Source organism: Petaurus breviceps, unplaced genomic scaffold, assembly GCF_028583685.1.
Source record: "Petaurus breviceps papuanus isolate PSGF00001 unplaced genomic scaffold, PetGlider_PUasm1.0 208, whole genome shotgun sequence".
In the NCBI taxonomy this organism is placed as follows: domain Eukaryota; kingdom Metazoa; phylum Chordata; class Mammalia; order Diprotodontia; family Petauridae; genus Petaurus; species Petaurus breviceps.
Window position 1 is genome coordinate 30,885,980 of NW_027185852.1, and position 13,942 is coordinate 30,899,921.

The 13,942-nt window shown below is 43.8% G+C and overlaps 1 protein-coding gene across 2 annotated transcripts in view; it reads right to left on the bottom strand.

The window, feature by feature from the left end:
* The window catches only part of LOC138165416 (DNA methyltransferase 1-associated protein 1), a 17,947-nt gene extending 11,390 nt beyond the window's left edge, over positions 1-6,557 (bottom strand). For both annotated transcript variants that reach the window (XM_069093750.1, XM_069093749.1), the window contains exons 1-3: positions 5,107-6,557; positions 4,566-4,657; positions 4,046-4,241 (exon numbers count right to left, since the gene is read on the bottom strand). In XM_069093750.1, coding sequence (XP_068949851.1) covers positions 4,046-4,241; positions 4,566-4,657; positions 5,107-5,208 — 390 coding nt within the window. In that variant the 5' untranslated portion in view covers positions 5,209-6,557. The remainder of the gene's footprint in view (positions 1-4,045; positions 4,242-4,565; positions 4,658-5,106) is intronic.
* Between the last annotated feature and the right edge of the window lie 7,385 nt (positions 6,558-13,942).

Sequence of the window (13,942 nt, forward strand, 5' to 3'; positions counted from 1 at the left end):
ATGTGTTTTGTTGTTGGAATTGTGTTTTTGTTGTTTTTGTTTGTTTTTTTGTTTTTTTGGTTGTGTGTGGGCGACTTGACCTGTGCACGGCGGGGGGGGGGGGGGGAGCCAGAGAGGAATTTAGAACTCAAAATTTTTTAAAATGAATGCTAAAAATTTATATATTTTTAAACCACAAATCCTCCCCACCACCACCTTTTTCATCTGTATCTAGTTCAGAAGGCAATGTCACTAGGCCCAAACTAGATCAAATATGGGTAAAGGGTGATGAAATCATTGTTTGTGACTGACTGCATCTCCCTACACAGAAGATGCAGTTTGTGGTGAGAAGCCTGAGCCCCATTCTCACCTTACAACAATGAGGGACTGAAGGAGAAAGGAGGAGATGGGGTGGAACCAGTGCTCATTAAGGCCTGCTTTGTGCCATTCACAATAACCCTGGGAGGTAGGTGCTCTTGTGAGCCGTTTTATACAGGAAACTGAGGCAGGGAGAGGTGAAGTGGCCTTCCGGGATCACCCAGCTAGTCAGTGTCCAAGTGTAATGAGAATGGGAATCTGAAGATCTTCTCTGCCCCTTAAAAAGACCTAGGGGGGAATTTGAAGGCCTCCCCTGATATGAAAGTAAACTCTGCTCCCTAACAGGCTAAATATAGTCACATGGACCCTGTGGTGAGAGGAGTTTGCTTAAGGGAAGCAGAGCCACAGGAAGCTGGCAGTCAGAGCTAGTGAGCTGGTGGGATAGAGAGGACGCTCAGGCAAGGAGTCAGATAGGCTCATGAATAGATATTGATCTTGTATTGGTTTGTGGGAAGGCTGAAGGATGCTGTGGCTCTCAGCATTAGTATGGTTTCTTAATGTCTTTGGTACTATGACAGAATCAATTTACTGGTTTCGGGATTTAGTTCTCTGGTGTGTAAATAAATGCTTCAGTTCTGTCCTCTATATGGAGAGTTTGGTATATTTTGCAATTGAACGTCATGCAATATTTATAGGCACAATCTCTATCGTGATTGTGGGTGCTATAAATACTACATTGGCACTACATCAAGTCAGGATTTGAACTCAGGTGTTCCTGAGTCCTGAGTCCTGGCAGTCTATCCACTGCACCACCCAGCTGCCTCTGCTGAAAGACTGTGTCTGCTTTGATGGTGGGGGGTAAGGGCTGACTGATCAATGGGACAATGGCTTAGAACCATCCTGAGGTATAAAGGGCAGGGGAGCTAGCAAGATCTAGGGACAGCTGAGCCCAGATCACAGCCCCTGGAGGGCAGGAAGCCCATGCTCTGCAACTGCCCCAGGAGGCTCCTCCTTCTCAGCTGGAGAGACAAGGCAGATGGTAAGAATGGCTGGATTCTGGGGTGAGGAAGAGAACGTGACTCTAACCACACAGCCCATTGCCAAGTGGTGGTTAATACACAACCCACTAGGAACAACACATTTTGGCATACAAACTGGGCCTGCTCCTGAGAACAAGGCCTCTGGGAAACTGAGCAGTTGTTTCTGGGATGTTCCTGGGATCCAAATCACCCTCTTAGTAGTCACTAGAAAATACCTCACTGCTGGAGGCACCATGCAAAGGCCAAAACTGGATACTGCTCTCAAAGGAGAGCCCTGTGGGGGGAAGAGGCGGTGCGGTGGGCAACAATGAGACGCCAACAAGGTTTCGATTAACTGGAGAGAAGGTGCTCATGTAAGGGGGATCAGGAAAGACTCCTTGTAAAAGGGGGGCCTTTAGCTGAGTCTTCAGGAGACCAGGAGGTAGAAATGAGGAGGGAGGGCATGCCAGGCATGGGGCACAGTCAGAGAAAATGCCCAGAGTCTGGCGAGGAACAATGAAAGGGCTAGTGTAAGACAATCACAGAATACACAGAGGGCAGTGAAGGTTAAGGAGACCAGTAAGGGAGGAAGAGGCCGGGCTAACAGGACTTGACAACCAATGGGACATGGAGGCTGAGAGCACCAGGAGCCAAGGCCAACACTGTGGCATAAGCCTGGTGACCAGGAGGATGCTGCTGAGAAGAGGGAAAGGTCTGGGTGGGAAGAGCATTTTAACGAGAGGCATGTTGAGCCCAAGAGGTCTACAGGACGTCCACAGGGAGCTGGAGATGAAAAACTGGGGGTCAAGAGAGAGGCTAGGGCTGGAAACAGAGACCTGAGAACCATCTGCCTAGGATGATGTCCGAGATTATGCAGGCTCAGGAGACTGAGGGCCCTCCGAGAGAGCAGGGCTTGGCAACTGCCAACTCTACCAAACGGGGCAAATCCTGTCCGCACCTCTTTTGGCAAGTCCAACACCAAAAATGATTTTTACATTTTAAATGAAGTTTTATTGTATTTAAAAATGTAAAAATCATACTTAGCTCAATGGTCATACAAAAACAGGGAGTAGGCCAGAGTCTGGTACACAGGAGATGAGAAGAGGACCAGGGGAGGACCTGAGGGAACAGCCATAGTTAACGGGCATGACCTGGAGGAAAGTTCAACGCTGAAGCTTGAGGAGTGATCAGACAGGCAGGAGCAGAAGCAGGAGAGAGCAGAGTCACCAAAACCTAGGGAAGACACATCCAGGAGAAGAGGGTGATGTAGAACTAAGGTGCCAGGAGAGCAAAAAGCTGTTTGACTCTTAGGAGGGGGCAGCTTTGTGAGTGGAAGGATGGAAGCCAGAACACAGAGACCTAATACTGAAAAGAACTGTGGCATTCAGTGCACAGAGCCTGGCCCCCAAAGGCACCAGAGGCAGTGGGGATGGAGATGGTCTTTTCAGGGCAGGGGAAGCATGAGCATGTTTGTGGACAGAAAGGAAGGAGCCAGTAGACAGGAAATAACTGAAAACTAGTTAAGAGTGGGGATGAAAAGACAGGAGACAGGACGGAATGGGGTCTCTTAAAGAAATAGAGTTCTTGGTCAAGAGTGAGGCCACCTCTTCATGTGAGACAGGGGTAAAGGAGGAGAGAGTGGAAGAAGGCACTTGAGGGACAGGGTATGAGGAGGAAGAGGAGGGAGCTTGTGGAAAACGGCCTCAGTTTTGTCTGTAAAATCTGAGACATGGACCTCAGCTTGGGATAAGAGAATGAAGAGCAAAGGGAGACTTTCCCTCTTCTCTCCTCTCTCACGTCCAGTCAGCCACTACATCCTGTCCTTCTGCTAGGTCTGTCTCCTTCCCTCACAGCCACCGGTTCAGTCTGGGCACTCTCTGCCACCTGCCTGGACTCTGCGGTGGCTTCCCTCAGGCCTCACTACCAGCCCTGCCTCCCTAGTCCAATCCATCCATAGAAGGATGCAAGGTAAATCTCCCTTGTGCAGACCTTGCTGGTGTGGTGATTGGGGGGCAGAAGTCCTGGGCTCAGTTCTTCCCACTGACACACACTACCTGGGTGACTCTGGGCAAATCATTTCATCTCCCTCAGTTTCTTCATCTGCAAAATGATAGAGTTGGAGACAATGACCTCTGAGGTTCCAAGAGATCTGGATACAAGATGCCAGGATTAAAGAAGAACCTCCTCTATCGCTGCTCAGGACCCCAGATCTTGCTGTGGCTCCCAGTCACCTCCTCAAAGCAAGCTCCAATCCTGGACCCAGCAGTGAAGGACCCCAGTCACCTGCAGATCTGACCTTCCCAGTCTTGCTTTACATGACTTTCCAGCCAACAGCTTCCAAAAGAGGCCCACCCACACACTCCCCTGTACTGCTGTCTCCACATCTCGGCTCTGGGGGCTCCTCCACTTCAGGAGCTCAGCCCACCCCCTGTGCCAGATCCTCCCCGAGCCTGAGGACTCGGTTCAAAAACCACCTCCTCCAGGAAGCTTTCATGGAAATCACCCACTACAAATGACCTTTCCTTCCTGGGCCTTCCCCTAGCCTTAAGTTTGTACTGCCCCTTGGTGACACCTCTCCAAAGACTAGGAGTTGTGTAAAACCAAACTATTTTGCTCTTGTCTTTTACTCCTGCTGGGCCAAACCAAATGTTTAGATGGGCCTAATCAGAGCCAGCCCAGAACATTTATGAGAGCCAGGCCCAGTGAGCACAGCAGCAGGGAAGCCTCACCTTATTGAATCTGGCAAATGGATAGTCCTTGCCCTCCTCAGCTGCACGTCGCCAGTGATAGAACATGGCCCCATCCTTTCGGGCAGGGTTGGTGAAAGGCATCCACTTCCATGGTCGTACCTTCTTGGACCCTAGCTTGGCCTTCACTGTGCGGTATCCTTGGGTTGTATCGCTGGGGAGCAGGGGGGGTGCATCCCTGCCAGGAAGTGGGGAGGATGATTATAGGCCAACCCCTGGGACACCCCATGAACCCTCCTTGCTCCCTCTATCCAACTCCCTGAAAGGGAACAGCTATGTGTACAGGAGTGGGGAGAGAAGCCTAGCCTTAGCATGACAAGACAGCCTCAAAAGGCTGTCCCATATCTGGATGAGACTAAAAGGAGACCCCCAAGTCCAGCCCTGAAGAAGCCTTAGGCAGGTAGGAGAGGTGAAACCTGGGCATCTCAGTCCATCAGGGAGGATAAGGGGAATGGAGCTAGGAGTAGTGGGGAGGGGGAGGCAAAGGGGTAAATCCACTTGCTTTTTGTCGGAGTAGAGCAGAGCGTAGACCTCACGGTGCATGCCCTCTGGCCTCTTGAAAGTCAGCGTCTCTGACGACTTCTTGGACTTTTTCTATGGAGGGACCAAGACTCAAGTGGAGAGACCAGGCCAGGGAACCCCCCCCATCCCTCCAACCTGGCTCCCCCAGCCCCTAACCTCAGCCCCACCTTTGCCATCAGCCCCTCCTGCACAGGAGCTGAAAGGGCCTTCAAAAGGCATGGAGACTGGCCCCCACTTGAGCAGGGGTCAGCCTGCGTCTGCTTGGAGCCCTGCAGAAATGGGGAGCTCACTATCTCCCTTGGCAGCCTGGCTTTCCAGCAGGCCTGGGGTAAGTCCAGGAGGATGCTCAGAAGCCCCGCCCCTTCTCTCGGCCCCGCCCCACCACAGGGCGCAGGCGCAAAGGTCCCGCCCCGTCCAGGGGCCGGGAGGCCCCACAACACGCAGGCGCATTCGGGCTTGCAGGCAGCTTTGGCCACACCCCTCAGCCCCCGCCCCGCCCGACCGCGCAGGCGCAGACGCACCTTGTCCGGGTTGATGATGTCCTTCTTGCTGATGGGCCCCGGCGCATCGCCCTCGGGCCCGCCCAACTCCAGAATGTCGCGAACGTCGGCACCTGTCGCCATGGCGGCCCTCGGACTCTTCGGGCCTGAGCTCGGCCCCGGCCCCTCCTCCTCCCTCCTCCCTCCGCCGCCGCCGCCGCCACCGCCGCCTCCCGGCGCCGCAGGCTCCGACTTCCGGCTGTGTAGAGTCACCGCCTAACCGGCCCGGCCGGACCACTTCCGGTACGGGCGCGCCTCTGGGTACGGTCGCGAGCGCACACACCAGCGGCAGCTGCGGCTGCGCAAGAGGCAGAGCCCACGCGCGCCCCGCCCCTCGAACCCTCAGTCTAGCCACCCCAGCCTTTGCTGAGCGCCTACTGTGTGCTTGAGGTTCCTCGGTGGGGCCTGTGTGCGAAGCTGAAGCGCCCCCACCCCCACACGCATCCTGGCCCGGAGCTTACCCAGGTGCACAGACTCTGACGCTGAGAGGGGCGGGGGCCGCCAGGGGAGCCGTGGGGCCGATGGGAGCTACTGGCAGTGCGTGAGCGGGGGAGTGACTGCTTTAGGCCCGCGGCGTGAGGGAAATCCCGGATGTCCTGGAGTGGGGAGAAACTCGGAACCTGGAGAAGCAAGAAAAGAGGCATCGACCAGGGTCCGAGCCGCGGGGTCAGGGCCAGGGCCAGAAGGCACCTCTTGGGGCGGGCAGAGGTCCTGGGCCGTGGGGCAGGGGGGATAGTCACCCTGCCCTCGTCCCCTTCCTCCTGGAGCTCTCGGGAATGTCCCCTGGAAGCCGCACTGTCCGTAATGTGGGGCGGAGGGGCCCTCGGGGACCGGGCGGCCTGAGCGACGGACCTGGCGTCAATGGAAGAGCGCCCCATTTCAGCCAGGAGGACGCTAAACGAGGCACGAGTGTAGAGAGTTTGGGGAGCGAAAACGAGGGGTTGGGAAGAGCCCCGGGACGGAGAGGGCCACGAGGCAGCTGGTGATCCAGGGCCGAAGCCCAGGGAAGAGGTGGAGAGCATGCCTCCAAAAGCTCCCACCCCTGGGAGTGGGCGAGCTCACCAAGGGGGCCCACCGAAGAATGTTGGAAAACCTGCACAGTTATGGGCATAATGTGGGTATGGCTCCAGTAAAACTGACCTGGCCACAAAAAGACCAGAGGGTAATTTCACCTGAAGGATGCCATCTGAGGCCAAATTGGAGAAGGCTGAGTAGTGAGGGAAAGGAGGGAACCTAGGATGGAGGGCACCTACTTTTGGGGCGCCCCCTTCTCTCCTTGGGTATTGTCCCCCTTCTGTGCACACCCCTATCAGCTCTGGCTTGCATCATTGTGATGGGTCTGCCTTCCTCCGATCCTTGACACTCAGCCGGCAAATTTATCTTTAAAGCACAGATCAGACCATGGCACCCTTCCTACCTGATAAATGCCAGTAGCTCCCTATCACCTCCCAGATCACATATAAAGCCCTCCATTTGACTTTTAAAGCTCCGTCCCTTAATAGTCTTCTTACACGTTACTCCCCTCTTTGTAATCTATGATTCTGCAACACTGCTTCTCAAAAAATAACCCCCCATCTCCCAACTCGGGCTTTTCAATGACCAATCTTTCTTACTCTTCCCTCTTTCTCATTTCTGCCTATTGGCTTTCTAGGCTTCCTTCAGCAAGGAAGAAAACTTTCCTTCAGCAAGAATTTTCGAGTCAAAATAGTGTAAAAATAAAAATTCTAACGATAAAAAAATTAACAAAATTTAAAGCAAAAAAGCCACTGAATTATAAATAAGGGTAAAAGCTATTTTAAGGAAAAATAAAATAGATAATCTATTAATTCACCTGATTTTTAAAAGAGAGAAGTAATCCAAATTGTCCAAAAAAAAGAAAAAAATCACAGCAACTGAAGAATAAAAGAAATTATTAGAAACAATTTTGTGCAATTATGTGCCTGCAAAACTGATTTGTATGGATGAAGATCTAATTTCAGAAAAAAAAGAAATTGAACAAGTCACAAATGAACTTCCAAAGAAAATAAACACCAGGACAATTTGTATTTACAAGTGAAATCAATCAAACCATCAAAGAACAACGAAGTCCAATGTTACATAAAGTGGAAAAAAAATAGGAAAAGAAGAAATCCTATCAAATGACTTTTATGAAATAAATATGATTTGGGTACCTAAACCAGGGTGAGGCAAATCAAAGAAAGCAACTATAGAACAATATCTCTATTCAAAATTGATGCAGATAATTAAAGTGAAGTATGATCAAAGAGATTATAGCAACATATCAAAATAATACATGTTATAACCAGATAGGTTTTATTTTTTTTTTCAATCAGTCTAAAGGTTCCTTCTTTCCCTCTCCTCATTCCTTTGAGAAAAAGGAAAAAACAACCGGTCTATAGGATTATATACAGACTATAAGAACAGCTCAATATTAGAAAAACTATAAACATAATGGAGCATATTTATAACAAAAATGATGAAAATCACAAAATTGCATCAATAGATTCAGAAAAAAACTTGACAAAAAACATTACCAACCAGTGGTGTCAAATATTGACTTAGGAACCACAAATTAACATATTTTATTATATTTTTATTTCTTTTGCTAAATAGTTTCCAATTATATTTTAATCTGGTACAAAAGCATTTAACTTCTCTCAGGGAATCTGACACTTCTATTACTAAACATTTCTCTTAAAAAAAAGATCAAATTCCTCTCAGGGAATTTGACACTTCTGTCACTAAATATTTCTCTTTAAAAAAAAAAAAAGGAATAAATGAATACACCTTTCATCAATATGATAAATAGTATTTATTTAAAATGGAGCCAGGAAAATATGTAATGGCAATTACTAGAGACCTTTCTGATAAGATCAGGAGTAAAGCAAAGATTTCCATTATAACCAGTATCACTTAACATAGTGCAAGAAATGCTAGCTATAGCAGTAAGACAAGAAAAAAAGAAATTGAGAGAATAATCATAGGCAAAGAGGCAAGTTTGTTTTTTCTTTAGCAGATGATATGATGGTCTTCATAGAGAACCCTGCAGAGTCATCCACAATAACTGAAGCAATAACCTCAGCAAAGTAACAGAATATAGCAAGATATGAAATAAACCCTCACTTGGGGTGGCTAGGTGGTGCAGTGAATAGAGCACTGGCCCTGGAGTCAGGAGGAACTGAGTTCAAATCCAACTTCAGACACTTAACACTAGCCATGTGACCTTAAGCGAGTCACTTAACCCCAATTGCCCTGCCCTTCCCCCTGCAAAAAAAAAAAAAAGCCCACACAAATCATGAGATCACATTCTATATACTACCAACAAACTTGGTGAGAAGAGATAAGAGAAATTCCATGCAAAATCTACAGAATGCATGAAATATCCAAGATATTTCCCAAGTGTCTTTGGGGTTATGTGACCAAAACTGAAGGATGAGATTTTTTCTCTGATCCCCTTGAACCTTCATAATCCCATCTCCTCCCAGTCTCATAGGAAATATGAAGAACAGGTAAACTAATTATTGCCGATGCATCCACAGGCAAAGGCACTAAGAATGCTGAAGGGGTTACAATCCTATGAATTAACAGTAAAAAAGGCTAATCCCTACTGGAGTCATTTAGCACTCACTCCCCTACCAGCCCCTGCATTTTGGTAGGGTGGCACAATAGGGCTCAAGCTTGTGCTCTAGGGATCCACTTTTCAATTTCCTTATTCCTGGGCTGAAGTTTCTTTCAACAAATTTTGCACTTGCCTTCATCTCCTTCATTCTATGGAAACAAGCAGCAGAACTCAACTCCTACCCACCCTCTAAATGGAGGAGATGAATGTATAGAAAGTGAAAGTCACTGTGTGGATTGATTCAGAAAATTAAGACCAGGGGGATACTGATATCCAGACAGGACCAGCTCTGTCCCCCAAGAAGTCAACCTAAGCAGGGACTTAAGCCATAGAAAAGTGAATTTTCCAGAATGGGGGGGGGGGGGAAGGTTGAGACAGCTTTGAGGTTTATCTCTTAGGGGCTCTGTACTCATAGGGCAAAGAATCAGAAAGTAAGTGACAGGAGAATATGAAAGAAAATGATTGAAATTACCAAAGAGCTCAGGAAGAAGAAAACTCAGTTAAAAGATCTTGAACACATGTCCAAAAACCTATTAAACAGTTCATACCCTTTGTCCCAGCAATACCACTGCTAGGTCTATTCCCCAAAGATATCAAAGGAAGAGAAAATGGACCTATATGTGCAAAAATATTTATATTACTCTTTTCATAATGGGGAAAATTAGAAACTGAGGGGGTGCCCAATCAACCAGGGAATGACTGAACAAGTTATGGTATGTGTATGTAATGGAATACTATTGTACTATAAGGAATGATGGAGGGGATGGTTTCAGGAAAACCTGGGAAGACTTGAATGAAATGATGGATCTAGGAGAATAATTTATATGATAACAGTACTATGAAGATAAACAATTTGGAAAGACTTAGGAACTATAATCAACACAATGAAACCAACCATAGTTCCAGAGGACTAGTAATGAAACATGCTAGCCATCTTTGGATAGAGAAATGATGGCTTCAAGGTACAGATTGAAGCATGTGTTGTTTTTTTACATCTAATACAGGTTTTGTTTTGCTTGAGTAAACACATTTGTAAGGGGTTTTGTTTTTCTTGCTTTCTGAGTGGATGGGGGAGGGGAAATGAGAAAGGGAGAATTCAAAACTAAAAATAAAACTTTTTTTTTATCTAAAAACCTTGAGCACAAGCAGATAAATCAGTAGGGGAAATATAAATAACAGAAGGGTAGATAGCTTCCAGGACATCTAAATCAGTACAAATATCTTAGAAAAACTATTGCAGGATAAAGAAAAATGAATCAACACCTGATGAGGCCAAAGACCTCATGGAGTCCTAAAAGAGCATGAAAACAGAGAAGAATGATTCTGAAGGGTTCAAGAGAAAAATAAGAATCACAAAAGCAGAATTTATGGCTTTGACAGCAGAAATGTTTGGAATAATAGAGAAACTTGAATTCACAGTAAGTATTCTCTCCCAAGAAACAAAAGAGAACTGATTGAGAACATAAATACACAGAAGTGAAAGACAATCTGGCTGAAGTGAAGGAAAAGGCAACAATGTTCAAAGAAAACATGTTACCTCTCCAAACATAACAAACTGCTCTTGAAGACAGCATGCATAAAGACAACTTAAGGATCATAGCTGTCCCAAAAGAACACAAGTAAAAGCCCGAATCTGTAATGCAAGGATTAGTTATTTAAAACCATCCAGAATTTCTGAACACAGGAAACAGTACCAATTGAAAGAATACACAGGTAGCCTCCAGGGGATAAAAAAAAAATCCTATACCCCAAATTCCAAGAAATATCTGGTTAAATTTAAGAATTCCGACGACAAACAACAAATTTAACACATCGCCAGGAGAAACTCCTTGAAATATAAAGGAGAGGAAATATGAATGACTCAAGACTATTCTGCACCCACTAGAAAGTGAAAAATGGAATAGCATGCTCCAAAGAGCAAAGGAGCTCAAGAGGCAACCTAAGGTGAAATGCCTTGCAAATGTGAATCTAATCATTAATGAAAAAGCAGGGTATTAAGTTTTAAGAGTCATTGGACGTATTACTACAAAGAAAATGAGCTGAGCAAATGATTTGCTTTGCAAACACACAACAGAAACACAAGAAAGGTAAACATATAAAAACAAAAAAGTAAAGCTTGGAAGGCACAGATAAGAAAATAAATTATCCTAGAAAGACACTAATGGGACTAACAGCAACAAAACAGCAGAAGCACCAGTAAGAGATTTCTTCCTAAATAGAAGGAATAATGGACTTTACAACAATTGGCCTACGAGAAAATCACTGTTGTGTAGGATTAAACTATAGAAAGGGAAGGCATATTAAAGGGTGGAGAGAAGGAAGAGAGAAACGTGTAAGATACACAGCAAACCATGTATAGTACAATAGTAAACCATGAAGGGAAAATAATTCCTGTAGTCTGTCAGAAAGAAGGGGAGCTATAGAGTGAGGTGGCAAAGGGAGGAAGTGAAACAGGAGCAAAGAAAGGGGGGAATCTTGATTCAGTGGTGGGCAGACTCCCATGGTGGAGAGAGATAGATTATGTAAATATTAAAATATAAAAATAGTCAACAAAACTTTTACATATCATAGCTTGCAATAAAAATAGTAATAAGTTCAGGGTGTATAAAGGAAAGACAAAGGCCCAAATGGAGAGTGAGTAATGAAACTCTAAATAATGAGTGACTCAAAGAACAAATCATAGAAATAGTAATTATGTGAAAAAACCATTATAAATGACGAATCAGCATATCAGATTTTCTGAGATGTAGCTAAAGTAGTCCTGGGGGGGGGGGGGACTATATCTCTAAAAATATATACTAACAACAAACAAGAGAGAATCAATAAACTGAATGTATTTTCAAAATTCAAAATACAACAATAAACAAATCCAAAATAATCACAAAGGAATAGAAGCTGAAAATTAGAGAAATAGAAAAGCTGGAAGCCAAATAGACTATTGAAATTATAAATAAAACTAAAATCTGACCCTTTGAAAGGACTAATAAAACTGATGAATCTTTAGCCAATCTTATTAAAAAGAAAAGGGCAGGAAATCAAATAAATGTAATAGCAAACAAACAAGATAAAACCATAACAAAACCAGAAGAAATAAAAATAATTATCAGACTACTATACACAATTACATGTATCAAAAATGAGAACATAAAAGCAGTAGAGTAAAACTCAATATATAAAATACCCAAACTGGCAAAAGACCAAATACAGATCTTCAATTATCTAATCTCAGAAAAGGAAAATGACCTAGCTGTAATGCAACTACCTAAGGGAAAAGGTGGTGGGGTGTTGGGGGCACAGCAGAATACTGTTCTGGTATGTTGACAAGAAAATTCTATCCAACTTTTAAAGAACTATTAGTACCAATACTATACAAATTATTCTCAAAAATTGAGAAATGTGTTCTAGCAGACTCCTTTTATTAGACAAATATAATCCTAATATCTAAATGAGGGCAGGAAAGGTCAAAGGAGATATACCAACCAATATCATTATTGAATGGTGAGTCAAAGTTTTAAGTAAAATCCTGTCAAATAGACTATAGCAATTCATCCAAAAACTCATAAAATATGACCAAGATAAGTGTATACCAAGAATATAAGGATAGTTCAACATCAGGAAAACAAACATAATTAATCATATTAAAAAACAAAAAAAAACCATGCCAAATCTCAGTAAAGGAGTAATCATCAAAATAATCTGGTATTGCTTTAAAAAATAGTAAAGTAGATCAGTAAAATGGACAAGGGAAGGGAGAATTAGAGTCAATGAAACTCGGTAACCCAGAGTTTGATAAACCAGAAAACACAAAACTTGAGAAAGAATTCCCTATTTAATAAAAATTTGGGGGAAAACTGGAAAACGGTGTGGCAGAAATTAGTCTTGGATCAACATCTTTAGCCGTGTTGCATGGTATATTCTAAATGAATATGTGACCTTAATGCTAAAGATGCATTGCATAAAAAATTAGAAGAGAAGCAGATTATATACTTCTCAGAGTGGTAAGTGGGAGATTTTATTCATATACATATATATTATGTGTGTATACATACATATATATGCATACACACATTTCTCAGACAACTCATAGAAACAATTATAAAAGATAACTGATTACATGAAACTAAAAAACTTCTGCACAAAATTAATGCATTTAGGATAAGAAGTGAAGTTGATGAATTGGGGGAAAAAATTGTCCTCAGATAAAGGTTTGGTGTCCAAGATATCTAGATAATTTACATATATGTCGATATATTTATATATATATACATATATATATATACACAAGAAAACATGTAACCAAAAGACATTTGTCAACAGAGACAGTCAAAGAATTTAAACAAAAAATTCTCAAAAGAATTGCAAACTATTAACAACCATGAGATAGAATGCTCCAAATCACTAATAAGAGAAATGCAGATCAGAACAATCCAGAGCTTTCATCTCATACCCAGCAAATTGGCAAAGATGACAAGAGATGGGAATAGTAAATGTTGGATGGGTCATAAGCATACTAGTACATTGTTGGTGGAACTGTGGATCACTATAATCATTATTGAAAGCAATTCAGAATTATGCAAATAAAAGTGACTAAACTGTCCACACCTTTTATCCCAGAGATTCCATTACAAGCCATTGATAAAAAAAAGAAATTTCCTGTATATCCCAAATTCTTTTAAAGCAGTACTTTTTGTGATAGTAAAAAATTGCAAACAAAGTAGATGCCCATTGATTGGGGGGTATTTTTTGTTATTGTTGGCAGCTAGGTGGCAAAGTGGTTAGAGTGCCAGGCTTACCATTTCAAACCCAGACTCAGACATTTATTAACTGTGTGACCTTAGGCAAGTCATTTAACTAGTTTGCCTCATTTTCAAATCTGTGAAACTAGCTGGAGAAGGAAATAACAAACCACTCCAGTATCCTTGCCAAGAAAATCCCAAATAAGGTCACTCAGCATCAGACATGACCAATCTACTAAATAACAACAACAGCATGCCCATTGATTGGGGATTCACCGCAAAAAAGAAATTGTAGCACATGAATGTAATAGAATAGTATTATAAGAAATTATGTGTGTGATGAATACAGAGACACTTGGAAAGAGCTATATGATCTGATGCAGAGTGAAGTTAGCAGAACCAAAATATATATATACATTAAAAATTACAACAGTGTAAACAAAAAGACCAATCATGAAAAAAA